This window comes from Lagopus leucura, unplaced genomic scaffold (genome assembly GCF_019238085.1).
Source record: "Lagopus leucura isolate 7727_CA_CO unplaced genomic scaffold, USGS_WTPT01 Super-Scaffold_73, whole genome shotgun sequence".
NCBI classification, from domain to species: Eukaryota; Metazoa; Chordata; class Aves; order Galliformes; family Phasianidae; genus Lagopus; species Lagopus leucura.
Window position 1 is genome coordinate 4,261,845 of NW_024962252.1, and position 13,567 is coordinate 4,275,411.

The 13,567-nt window shown below is 38.3% G+C and overlaps 1 protein-coding gene across 3 annotated transcripts in view; it reads left to right on the plus strand.

Moving 5' to 3' along the window:
* Nucleotides 1-9,676, plus strand: part of SMC6 (structural maintenance of chromosomes 6) — a 29,950-nt gene extending 20,274 nt beyond the window's left edge. For all 3 annotated transcript variants that reach the window (XM_042877724.1, XM_042877734.1, XM_042877744.1), the window contains exons 22-28: nucleotides 563-700; nucleotides 1,740-1,885; nucleotides 2,580-2,705; nucleotides 4,758-4,863; nucleotides 5,935-6,087; nucleotides 7,795-7,892; nucleotides 9,225-9,676. In XM_042877724.1, coding sequence (XP_042733658.1) covers nucleotides 563-700; nucleotides 1,740-1,885; nucleotides 2,580-2,705; nucleotides 4,758-4,863; nucleotides 5,935-6,087; nucleotides 7,795-7,892; nucleotides 9,225-9,333 — 876 coding nt within the window. In that variant the 3' untranslated portion in view covers nucleotides 9,334-9,676. The remainder of the gene's footprint in view (nucleotides 1-562; nucleotides 701-1,739; nucleotides 1,886-2,579; nucleotides 2,706-4,757; nucleotides 4,864-5,934; nucleotides 6,088-7,794; nucleotides 7,893-9,224) is intronic.
* Nucleotides 9,677-13,567: the final 3,891 nt, after the last annotated feature.

Consider the following 13,567-nt stretch of genomic DNA (forward strand, 5'->3'; position numbering starts at 1 on the left):
GTGACGGCAAATGGAATCTTGGCAATCTCATACTACAAGAATTAATGGTTTAAAACAGAATTAACAGAGTTCAGCATGTAAAAAGTGTTCTAAATCTATGAAAGAAAGGAATGAGTAGAAACTCAGACTTACCACTGCGGAAATCTCTTACGTGCCTCACATAAACTGTGTATTGATATGTAGTCAGCCTGAATTAGGAAATCAAGAGTAAACGAGAAGAGGAAGGAAACAGGTAAGGAAAATAACCGATAAATACTTCCAGGAAACCAGGTCTCCATCACGCATAGTGGTTTCTTTGGAAGACACACACCATTACTCCAAATGTGTCCTCCCTTCTCAACCCTTTTTCCCAGCTTTTATTGTTGAGCATGACGTCATATGTTCAGAAAGTCCCGTTGGTCCGTTTGGATCAGTGGTTCTGGTTTTGTCCTCTTCCAGCATCTTGTGCACACCCACCCTTCTTGCTGTCAGATTACACTTGAAAAGTGTGTATATATTAGAGAGATGCTTAGGCATCTGCCTCAGACAGTTCACTTTTCACATCTTGACTTCCTCAAAATAGGATGAATTGGACAAAGCAGACTCAGAAGTGGAAAACAGAAGACGTCGTTTGCAGTACTATGAAGACAGAAAGAAAGAACATTTGACTTGCATAAAAAAACATAAAGAATTATTAGCTGCCAAAGAGAAAGAATTGGAGGTAATAAATCATTCTACTTTTATAGTATACAGACGATGGTGAATACTTGGTAAGCAGAATATTTTCTTAATTATGCTTCAAGGTATTCGCTTGTACATCAAATAAACTTTCTGTAAGATGAATCGAGGCATCTCTGTCTGGCAGAGCACCATGTTAGTCTTGATAAGTTAATGATTATCCATCACGAATTACTCTTCTGCATTTATGCAATGCAAAGATGGGAATGCCTTCACCCAGAAATGCATATTTTAAGTTAATCTGAATATTATTGTTCTGCATTTTGGGAGCCAGATTTTTCTCCTGTACTTCATACCTGAACTTTCAGTGACTGAACTTGTTAAGCTTTACAGACTAACTCTAAAGTCCTTTATGGAAGCATTTAGATGATTAAGTCCTATTGAAGTATGGTGCATTTAGTTCCTCATTTATCTGTATTAAATAAGTAACAGTGAACAAATTAAAATTGCCAGATATCGTTGTTAGTACTGAACTAGAATCATAGAATTGCTCAGGTTGGAAAAGACCTTAAAGATCATCGAGTCCAACCACAACCTAACCATACTACACGAACTCCAACAACCCTCCACTAAATCATATCCTTGAGCACCACATCCAAACGGTTTTTAAACACATCCAGGAATGGTGACTCAACCACCTCCGTGAGGAGCCTCTTCCAGTCCTTAACAATCCTTTCTGTAAAGTTTTTCCTGATACCCATCCTAAGCTTACCCTGGTGCAACTTGAGGCCATTTCCCCTCATCCTGTCACCAGTGAGAAGAGACCAACCCCACTCTTGCTGTAAGCACCTTTCAGATATTGGAAGAGAGAAGTAATAAATAACTACCTATTTGGAAATGCTGTTAGTAAAATTGTTGATGGTAACAATAATTTTGTTGTAATGAGCTTACACAAAGAATATTACAAAAACTTTGTTTTGCTTGGAAGCCTTGCCTTTTCCATAGCACAAAATATTTGCAGCAAAGACTAACAGACTTTTTTAAAGATGTAACAGCTAATAGAATTTCAAATGTTTCTGTAGGAAAAAACTGCACAGGCTAGGCAAATCTACTCAGAGCGCATAGAAGTCAGCCGCACTGTGAAGAGTCTTGATGCAGAAATGAATCGCTTGAGAGAGAGGATAAAGACAGAAAAAAGTCACCGCGGAAACACAGAAGAAATAATACAGTAAGTCATTGTTAGTGTTTGTCTAGTTCAAGTAAAATGGAAGAGAGAGAGGAAACACCAGTTTTCTTAGAGGGCATTCGTGTATTTTTTTATACTTCAGTAGATGAATGTGTAGAACCATGCTGTATTGATTGCTCAGTCAGCCAGTACTGAATGGTCTTAGGAGAGTTGAACCTCCTCTGTAGGTGGGTTTCACACAGGGTTGATACTCTGAAACAACCAATAATTAAACGTTTGCACTTAAGTATTTAGAGATACCCCAGTTATGACTGGTTATGACTAGATCAAAACTCACTCTTGTGGGATGCACAGAGCATTAAGCATTTTTCTAGTCAGAATAACTAATGTAGAAGTTAGACAGTTACTTGAGATTTAAGCTGCAGTGTATTTCATTTGGCTATTCTTGTACATGGGAAACTCAATCATTAATTCTCTTTAGTACATGAGATTCTATTTAACAGAAAAACAAATAGAAGTAAAACTTAATTATTTGTTCTCTTCTCATTTGTGAAGGATGGATTACCTGACATGTTGAAATGCTTTTAGTTTTAATATGAGAGTTTTAATATAAGAGCCTTACAATACAATTTCTATTCGAATATTTGAATTATTAAATTGATTTTCAGCATTTGCAGTAACTGCTTGATTTTAGTCTAGAACACGTTAATGCTAAGCTTTCTGTTAATTAAAACAGGCGATTTCTTGACGCAAAGGAAAGATATGAGGATGCAAACAGTAAAGTAAGTAACCTAAAGAAATTTATTAGACTGCTGGAAGAAATAATGACACAGAGATTCAACATATATCGTCGGTTCTTAAGGTAAGGTCATTTTACTGTAATTTTAATTTTCAGATAACTAGGATGTAGATACAAGTACTTATTAAACAATAAAACAAAACAAAAAAGAAAAATTTCCGCACATGCTGGCTTTATACTTGATTATAATTTGAATGTTCATCATAAAAAAGTTGTTTCTGCTGCTCTTTGGGTCTGCTAGTTGAGGAGTGTGGTTCAGTGGTCTCTGAGGTTACATTCTTTGGCCAACAAAGTATACTGGTGATGTGAAATTGGTGCCTGTGCTTCAGGGGTTGAATTACAGAGCAGGCTCATGAGAATTAAATATTTTTACGGTGATACAGCTGTCATAGAGTTAAATCAGTTTCAAAGCCTAAGATGTACAGTGCTGAAGTTATAGGTCCTTACTGTTGGAAATTTTTAGAATGAGTAGGATTGATGTTGTAACACATACTCTAAGTGTATTTGGGATTCATTTTGATAGTACTTTTCTTTGTATTTTTTTAAACACACTTGAAAGTAAATACATTTGCTTTAAATAAGCCAGCAGGTGTCAGATAGTTTGAATAAGTTGTAGTGAGTGCTCTGACATACTTGACAGATCATACAGACTGTGATACTGGACAGAACTTGGACAAAACTGATTTATTTTTTTATTTTTTTTAAATTCCATGCTACTTATGAAGTGAGGCAGTGCACAGCTGTTGAGTCCCTATGGAGTTCTAGTGATTAATGTCTCAGCACAGCTACTAGTCATGTTCCTCTACCTTCCTTTTGTCTTGCATTGTTTTCTAACCCAGTCTTTTCTCAGATCCAGTACTATTATGCCTGACAATTCAGAGGTCACTTGGTCAGGCAGTTGGAAAATCAGTTGCCTCAGCCTCTCATCATATGACTTGTGCTCCAGACCCCGCACAGCTTCACTGCCCTTCTCTGAACATGCTCCAGAGCCTCCATGTCCTTCTAGTAGTGAGAGGTCCAGAACTGAACACAGCACTCAGTGTGGCCTCACCAGTGCTGAGTACAGAGGGACAATCACCCTCCTTGCTCCTGCTGGCCACACCTTTCCTGATGCAAACCAAGATGCCATTGGCCTTCTTGGCCACCTGGGCACACTGCTGCTTGTGTTCAGCCAAGTGACCAATGCCTCCAGGTCTGTTTCCTCTACACAGTCTTCCAGCCACTCTGCCCTAAGGCTGTAGCATTGCCTGGGGTTGTGGCCAAAGTGCAGGACCCGGCATTTGGTCTTTGTAGAACTTCATCCTATTGGCCTCAGCCTGGCTATCCAGCCTGTCCAGATCCCTCTGTAGGGCCTTCCTACTCTCAGATAGATGGACACTTCCTGCTAACATGGTGTCATCTGCAAACTTACTGAGGGTGCACTCAGTGCCCTCATCCAGGTCACCAATAAAGATATTGAGCAGGACAAGTCCCAGTACCAACCCCTGGGGAACACCACTCGTGACCACTTGCCAGCTGGATTTAACTCCATTCAACACCACGCTCTGGGCCTGGCCCTCCAGCCAGTTCCTTATGCAGCTGGTCTGGTTCCATCCTCTCTCAGCTCCTTGTGCCCTCCTTGCTGGCTGGGCAGCTAAGAGCATTTAAACATCCTTGACTCCACACAGAACTGCTCAGTGACACCTATCAACGTTGTTTTTCTCATAAAACCAAACATAGCATCATACCAAATGCTATGAAGAACAGCTACTCTGGCCCAGTTGTAACTAAGACATAGACTAACCACTTTGTCTGTTAGAGCTGTGGAACAAGCATATGAAAAGTCTATTAAAGCAGGAGTTAAACTTACAGAAAGTATAAAGCCAATACTTCTGGATTTCTTTGCTTGTTAGTCTGTGTCCATGAGTCCCTCCAATACATCCAGTGTTTAAAGTCAGCTGCAATAGAGTGTGTTTGCTATAGGAAAATGTTACTAACAGAGTAGGGCTCAGCATTCAAGATTCTGATGTGAAGCTGCTGATTTAAATTAAAAAAAAAAAAAAAAAGAAATCTGTTGTTTTTTCAAGTCTTTTAAGGCGTACTGACCTGATGTTTTTGTGATTTAATTGATTTAAGGCTCCTTTCTTTGCGATGCAAACTGTACTTTGACCACTTGCTGCGCATTCGAGGTTGCAGTGGAAGAATACTTTTTGATCACAAAAATGAGACACTTTCGATAACAGTAAGTTATTTTATATTATTTCAAGCGTGATAATGTATTAAAGTAGTTGTTCTTAATATTAGGAGTTCACTCGTCAGTCATTTGAGTTACTTTCAAAATTATTCATCCCTCTATCATTGATAGGAAGCTTTGCTGTAGCTGTGTGAATGTTTGATGGCTATTTCCTTTAAGTGGCTGTTAGCTCCCAGTATTACATATCTTCTGTGTATTCTGTAAATGTGTGTCTCTTAACGTGCCCCCCCCAAAAGTCTTTGTCTGTGGGAGACTTCAGTTCTAGGAATTGAGGAGAAAATGTGTAGCGATGGCATAAATAGTTGTTGACATTGTCCTCATTAAACAGGTGAAGGACAGATATCCAGAACACTCAAAAATGTCAAGTCATTGTGTAACTTTATCAGTTAACCTCTCTTTTCTTAGCTGATGTTTCATGTTTCTTATGCATGAGATCTAAATGTAGTCAAGGAAGTTAAACCCAAAATAATAACAGTAAAAAACCAACAACAACAAAATGTTTTCCTGCTTAGCTTATTAAAAGTAATTTAATTTAAAAGTAATTTAATTAACAAGTTGAGAAAATGCTTCAGTTTAATTAGGTAGAGTGCCACAAGGTGTCACCATAAGCAATGGAACCAAATGTTTTCAGTGTTGCACTTGTTCTGATGAATAAACTGCTCCTCTTTTAACTTCAGCTGTGAATCAGATACCTGCTTTTCTATTATAGCTGGGGTAACCACTGGATTTTTCTGTAATACGATGCTGGTTGTCATTTTAATAAATAATGTTTCATAGGTATTAAAATAGGGAACTGAACAAGAAAATGCTGGCAGAATCATTTATTTAATCTGTTCAGCGCATTCTGCCATAGTCAGGAAAGCTGTGATGGTCCTAGAAATGTGTTTTAAAATAGTTTGGAGCCATTTCATTCTGGATCCTTTCCAGAATAGTGGGGAAATACATACATTTCTTCTCAAGTGATATCTCTACACCATATATAACGCATTTACAGTTAAAATAACTTCTCTGTTAGTAAGTCTCCAAGTTTAAAAATCGCTCTGTTATTTTTATTTCCAGGTTCAGCCTGGAGAGGAGGACAGACCTGCCCCGAGCAATGTGAGATCTTTATCAGGAGGCGAACGTTCCTTCTCAACAGTTTGTTTCATTCTTTCTCTATGGTCCATTACTGAATCTCCTTTCAGATGCCTGGATGAATTTGACGTCTACATGGTACAGTTTAAACTACATGTGCCATTCTAATTTGTGTAAATTAGCAAAACAGTTGAGTTGTGATTGGTTAGAGTTTTGAACATTTCAGTTAACTGTAAATAATAATATTAAACAGAAGTGCCATTAGGAAACTATTAGTTTTTTCACTAAGTTTTGTGATGTTTTGGAAGATTACTTTTAAAAATTGGCCTGTTACTCTTTATTACTTCTCCAAGCACTTACTATTTATCTTTGTTGCTGTGACTGTCATGAGCTTAGCACGTGCCTTGGCTTTTGCCAGTGACTCTCCTGGGCCTTTAGCATTGTAACCACTTCTACCACTTTTGTGATCAATATCTTTTTTCAGTGCAAGTATATCAGTTGAGTTATTGCATAAAAACTTGCTCTGTATTTCACTTAGTAGCTCAAGGTGCTGAAATGCTGAATGAGGAGCAGTAAATACTCCTGTCAGCTAGAACTGACCAAGCTCGTATCTGTGTACCACTTCCCTGAATAGGCAGTTAGCAATCCATATACATACACCTACATGTATGTATGTGTAAAAGATATATATCCTTATTAACATCCAGTGTCGTTTGGGAGAAAGGACAGTTCTATGGGATAAAAGACAGTAGTAGGTAGTCTTGCCTTCAGTGTCCCTTTCCTCCACTAATCAATTTACTGGGAATCAAAGATCTAGAGGAGAAAAAAGGATGATGTATTTCACACATAAAGATTTTCAGAAAGGAATGCATAAATCCAAATGGTCCAGCAGCTGTTTTTTTAGCATGGATGTGATAAATGACTGAGCTTTGCCTGTTTGTGTCACGGATTCTACAAATTTGAAAAGCTTAGATCCTGTGTTATGAATTAGTTATACAGAATTTTATTCATCTGTCCAGACAAAAATGCATAATCAGAACTGTAGACCCTGCAGTGAACTTCAATTTTCTATATTCAGTAAGTAGTTCCACCCAGTTTGTTTTGATACAGCTGGGCCATTAAGTGTAGCATTCTCTTAAGCATTGTGTAGTTCCTTATGCTGCAATGCTGGAGACCTGCCACAAGAGGACTCCATCAGCATTTTTGTAAGGGAAATAGCTGCTCTCCCGTGCGAGCTTTGGAATCAGAGCTTTGTTTCATCCCTGCTTGTATCTTTCATTGTACACATCTTTATTAGTAAGCCTTCAGAGGAGTGTTTTTAGAAATAATAAATAAGAAAAGCCAAAGAAACAAGTAAAAATAAACAAAATGATCCAAGCAATCAGAGATGAACAAGGCTACACAGGACTGTTCCAAAAGGAATGTAGGAGGCAGAATTTTATAGGAAACATTACTCAGATAAAACAAAGTTCATCTCAGCATACAAATGAAGTAAGAAATATTGTACATGTATATCAAAGCTGATAGGAAAAGAATATGAGTAGGAATGTGGGACTGTTTTGATAGAAACTTAACTTTCAATTATGTGTATATACTAAGATCTAAAGTGTAAGGATTTCCCAAGTTTTGTTGATAGTTTTTAGAATTTAACCCTAACATTTCTCAAGCATTGTTTTTATTGGATTTTTGTTTAGCTAAGCTTTACTGTGTATGAATTAATTCGGGTAGGTCTTCCTATTACAGTACTTCCTAACTTATGTATACCTTGTTGCCTCAGTGTGTGCAGTGATAATGCAGTGAAGCACACGGTCAGTATCACCACCTTCTAAACAACTTTGTCTTTAGGATATGCTCAACAGAAGAATTGCAATGGATATGATTCTGAAGGTAGCTGACTCTCAGTGTCATCGGCAGTTCATTTTGCTCACCCCACAAAGCATGAGGTAATCACATTATTTGATTTCCTAGCAGAAGTAATGCATGGATGTTCGATTGCAAGGAGTGTGAGGTGAGAGAGATGAGTGTAGTAGTAGTAGTACATAAACAACTAAGCAGTTCCATGCTGATAGTTCTGGGAATGTAGCAGGATGTTTGTTGTTCTTCCTTATGTTATGTTCCTTTGCATTCAGTGGGGCTTCAATCAATGCATCCTTTTTGAAATGTTTCCTTGTATGAGGTGGGATCCTCTTCTCCCCTCACAAAACTGACACAATGCTTGGCCATTTTCCATTTTTCCTGTTAATACTACTGTACTTTCAAGAGGTTTATGCTGAGTTGTTTTTTTTAAATCTACAACCTGATAATTTGTTTACTGTTTTTGCTGCTGTTTGTTTTATTTAATAGTCCCCAGAAAAATCCCACTGTATAATTCCTTAGTGAAGTTATGCCCAGTTACTCCCTATCTACCTTCTTGCAGCCAGTTCTTCTCTGCTAGCCAGAAGTAATCACTGAAGCCTGCAGAGATCTTTAAGCACTCTTCAAAATGAGGTTAATGAATTATAATTGTCTCTCCCTCCTAATACAGTATTTAATGGAAATACCTGGAGGGAATTTCTGAATCTATTCAATAGAATTGTAACAATTCTCTGTGTGGAGCCACCTTCAGACAAAGTACATTAAGAATTATCAGTGGAGAAGCTAGTATAAATGTATGGTTAGTAACTTCATTCTTAGATGGTGAGTAAATATACTTCATAATATTGTAGAATGGCCTTGGTTGGAAGGGACCTCAAGGATCATGAAGCTCCTTTAACTCCCCCTCCACAGTCTTGGCCTCCAACTTCCCCATTTAATACCAGTCCAGGCTGCCCAGGGCCCCATCCACCCTGGCCTTGAACACCTCCAGGGACGGGGCATCCACAACCTCTCTGGGTGTTCCAGCACCTCACCACTCTAAAGTAAAGAACTTCCCCCTGATATCCAACCTAAATGTTCCATCCTTCAACTTAAAACCATATCCCCTTATCCTACTGTTATCTACCCTTTCAAAGAGTTGAAAGGGTAAAGGTATACTTGTAAGAATATGTGCCATATCAGGATCTATAAGGCAAATGTGAACTGCATTTGATGGTTATTTCAGTTGGAGCTTCTCTCAGGTTAGAGATGGCAGGAATGAAGTTGGTCTTTGTCCTAAGTTCTGCTTTCAGTTTAGTGAAGCCTGATGTTAATGTTTTAAAATGGTCAAAGGAAAAAAATACAGTTATTTAAAGAGAGAATCAAATGGAAAAATTTGTGAAGAAGGTGCCCTGTTTAAATCATGCATGCTTTATTTTTAGTTTTCTGCCTGTAAGTTCCCGTATTCGTATCCTCCGAATGCAAGACCCTGAAAGAGGCCAAAGAACATTGACGTTCCGTAATAGGAACGAAGAAGAGGAAGATGATTAAGTATAAGGCATGTGAATATGGCACAATATTGGGGATAAATGTTCACTGATGTCTGTAAAGTTGCTGTTTCCTACTGTTGGGTAAGAGGATCTTTTCTTATATACCCTCAGGAAAAGAAGCTTCTGTATTTCATATTTTATTTGTTTACTCTTAGAAGTACTTGTATATGTTTTTATAGCACAAGGTTTTCCTGGTTAAAATCCTTACAGCTCAGCTCATACTTTTCACAAACAACTATTTGAGTGTTTCTGTTTATGGGGGGAGAGGGTGGATGGAAGAGGAATATGACATGAATTTTGTGTAACTGCAAAGTTATATTTTAATAAACGGAACTCCAGAACTACTGCTTGTGATCATGCTTTAGTGTCTCTGTGCTCTGAAGATTGGCCTTAAGTTAAAGATCGTGCTTTATTCCTGGTTCTGCTTTGTTTCTTGAACGTGTGGTAGTTCACACATGAAGTAAAACTCTATTTATTAATTTATGTACTTGCAGTAGAAGCACCACAGCTGAACATGAACAACAATTTCTGAGTAGTGCGGATTTTCATAATCACAAGAGTGAAGATTTCTTTGCACTGTATTCTCAGAGCAGGAAAAAGGGCTTGTTCTTTCCCCAGCAGCTTGTAGGGAATAGTTTGTCCTTGAATGTGAGCTTAGAGAAACAAGTAAGTTATGTCTTAACATATTCTGCCTGTATATTCCTTATATATTCTGTATATGCTGTTTATGAGGGTTGATAGTGATAGGACAAGGGGGAATGGCCATAAACTGAGACAGGGGAGGTTTAGATATTAGGGGGAATTTTTTCACACAGAGGGTAGTGATGCACTGGAACAGGTTGCCCAAGGAGGTTGTGGATGCCCCATCCCTGGAGGCATTTAAGGCCAGGCTGGATGTGGCTCTGGGCAGCCTGGTCTGCTGGTTGGTGACCCTGCACATAGCAGGGGGTTGAAACTGGATGATCATTGTGGTCCTTTTCAACCCAGGCCATTCTATGATTCCTAATTCTCACTCTTGCACAGACTGAGTTTGCAGGCATTCATTATATTGTAACAAAATGAAATGATGGAGGTCCTTCAATATGGAGGAATGTAGTGGAAGATTTTTGAGAAAGAGTAAAGAAACTTCTAAACTGTCAGCTTCTTTTTTTCCTGGTACTGTTCTTGAGTGACTTTTAAACGGAGAAAGAAAAAACAGATTTTCCAAACTCCCAAATTAATACCCTCCAGTTCTCTCCAGGAACTTGCAGTTATTGGGAGCTCTTCAGAAACAATTCATTTAGAGTTCAGCTACCGGGCATATATATCCAAATTTCTTTTTAACATTACAGGAGTCATTAAGACTGTTGAAGGAACAGTTCTACCATTACTACTGGAGTTATTTACCAAGTAGCAGCTCCTCAGTAAAATACCATTGCAATTTAAATTGTAAATTGACTTAGTGGCAAAAATCATAGTTGACTACAGAATGGTACTTTGTGTTCTTTGATGTTGTTTAGTTTTTATACAAGCACCATTAAATTTGTGGATGTCTCAAAGATAAAGAAGATAACTGTGAACTGAAGGAAATGTTCTGGAACTGCTGTTGGTTTTCTTGGTGGGTTGAAACTCCAGCAATGAAGTCTACTCATCTTTTAAAGACTTCAGATGCTTACTTCTGAAAGCTTAGGAGAATGGGCCAGCAGACTGTGAGCAAGCTCGCCCCGTGCAAGAGGAGGTAATGGCAGAACAGTGCCAGGCTGCTTACTGAAGTGCATGGCAAGAGAATGGGAGACAGTGGCTCTGAATTGCAGTGTTGAGCTTCTGACTGCAGTAAATGGGGAAGAGGGACTGTTCACAATGGGGGTAGGGGGCATTTAAACATATTGTACTGCCAGGCTGTAGGGCCTCCTTCCTTTGCAGGGTTTCAGGTTCTGAATAGTACTGCACCTCCTTCAAGCAAAGTGTAAGGTCCTCTGCAGGCTCCTACCAAGGAGTGATTCTGTAACCCTGTGGTGTGATAGTAAATACTTTAGTCCTAAGCAAGTTGTAGGTATCTGTGTGAGAACATTGGCAAGAGGAGGGGAGATGGGACATGCGAACTGCATCCTATATGGAACTTTCCTGGAACTTGAGCCAAATTTGTGTTTTTCTGGAAATCAATACTCTTACGTGGTATTGAACCACATCTTCAGAGTGACTTGGTTTTATGATGGAACTAGAATGCTTCAGTAGCTTTATTTCCTCCTGATTTTCTTCAGCTTCCAAAAAATAAAAGAGTGCAGAGGCAGAGGAAAACCTTTATCTTCAGTAGTGCTTTTATAATGGCTTGCGGGAAAAAGAGATTAAGGAATATCACGACGTTTCTACTGAGCTACTTGAGGTTGCTCTGAAGTTTTCTACAGGCTTGCTTCAAATATTGGAGCAATTGGCAATGATTCCAGTCTTTGATTCAAATCATTTACTGTGTTGTAATCTAGCATTGTGCTTGATGAAAATCTGTGCCTGGTTGTATAATAGTTACAAGCAACTATTTTCATGGTAGAGAATTAGCTCTGAGTAAACCAAGACTGGAGCAGTTGCTTGGATACTTTGCAGTGATTGTTCTCAATTCTCAGAGCTATCTCATTCTTGGCTCTTAAAGAGCTGAGTTTCCTGTACCACCTACCCAGAGAGACTTGTGTGATGCTGTTACATTTGAGTCTAGGTTGAGCTGTAGGTGTTTTGGATGGCAGTGCAGTCCTTAATGTTTTATTCAAGTAGATGGAGCGTGTCCACTTGGGTAGATTTAAGGTGCAGGGAAATGTGGAATGATGCACGGCAGCCCTTATAAGCATGTGTAAGCAAAGAAGGCATAAAATCCCAGGCTTATTCAACATTTCTGTATCACTGGTAATTTTAGCCTACATGGAAACAACGGGCATATCATACTCGGAAGTATGTTATAGTTTCAGAACTTTTATTTTTAAGTTACAGCCAAACACACAAAGTATAGCACTATTTTGGCAAGAATACTACCTGTGTAGGCTAAGTAAAATTCTGGTATTAAAAAAAATAGTAATAATAATTGAAACTTCAGTGTTTTCTTATTTCTTTGGAATATGAGGAAAAAGTAAATAGGAGGGGATGGTTGTGATTGTGGTCAGACTGATTCCCCTCCCTTGCCGTTTAGATTTGAAATTGCAGACAATGATTTGTTTTGTGCCGTGCTTTATTGTCTGATTTTTAGCTACTATGGTCTTATTTCCGAAGGCAAAGTAGAAATATCCAACATGTAACCGTCACCCTTTCAGGTTTTTTCGTGGGTGTAAAAGTATGAACAGTTGACTTTGTTTAAAGCAACTGGGAAACCTGGTATAAGGAAGATTGTCTGCAGAATGCACGTGTTCTCCATGCTCTCCCAGGGCTGTGCAGAACTCATACTTGCCACACTATGGGCATAACCTTGGTTGATGCAGACAGAGTTGAGAACAAAGGTTGTTCTTTGATCCCTTCTCAATTATCATACTGCAAAACTATCAGCCAACATTTTTGACAGTATTTATTTATATAATGCCTGTGGTGGTTTCATGTCGTTGTAAGTGGAAAAACTCTTAAGGTGGGAAAAACATTAGAAGACCAGGGTTAGGCCAAGCAAATAAACTGTATTTGTCTTCCAGCTAGCTGAAAAAGTGATGTAAGCACAGGTCTAGTAGGTATACTGTTAATTTTAGCATTAACATCTTAGAGGATAAACAGCTGCTCTGTTGGAAATACAAGCACTACAACTGTTCATTTTGTATAACATGACTCTTATACCGAGTGAGTGCAAAGTTTTCTTCATGCTTTCCATAACGAAATATATATATTTCCCAGTAGTACAGTGACAGATAAGTAAAGATAGATTTATAGATTTTCTATTACCATGCTGAAGACGTGAAATAAGAATTAGGGGAAAAGGTCAAATGTTATAAATTTATTTGGGACATATATATTGCAACCTCTGTGGAAGCTTTTGAAAATTCAGGCAAAGATCAATACACTTCCAATAAAACCTTTAAACTTCCGATAAAACAATATTTTAAACATTTTATATATATATATATTTATATATGCTTTGAAGGGGAACATTTTAGCAGGATTTGCTTTTTTATACTGCATTCCTCTGACACAGCTCTTTCCAGATAGAAGGGATGCAAATGAGGTAAGAATTAAGGCAAACCTAAAAGGCATGCAAATGAAGTACATTTATATCCACTGACAATACGAGCACGTGT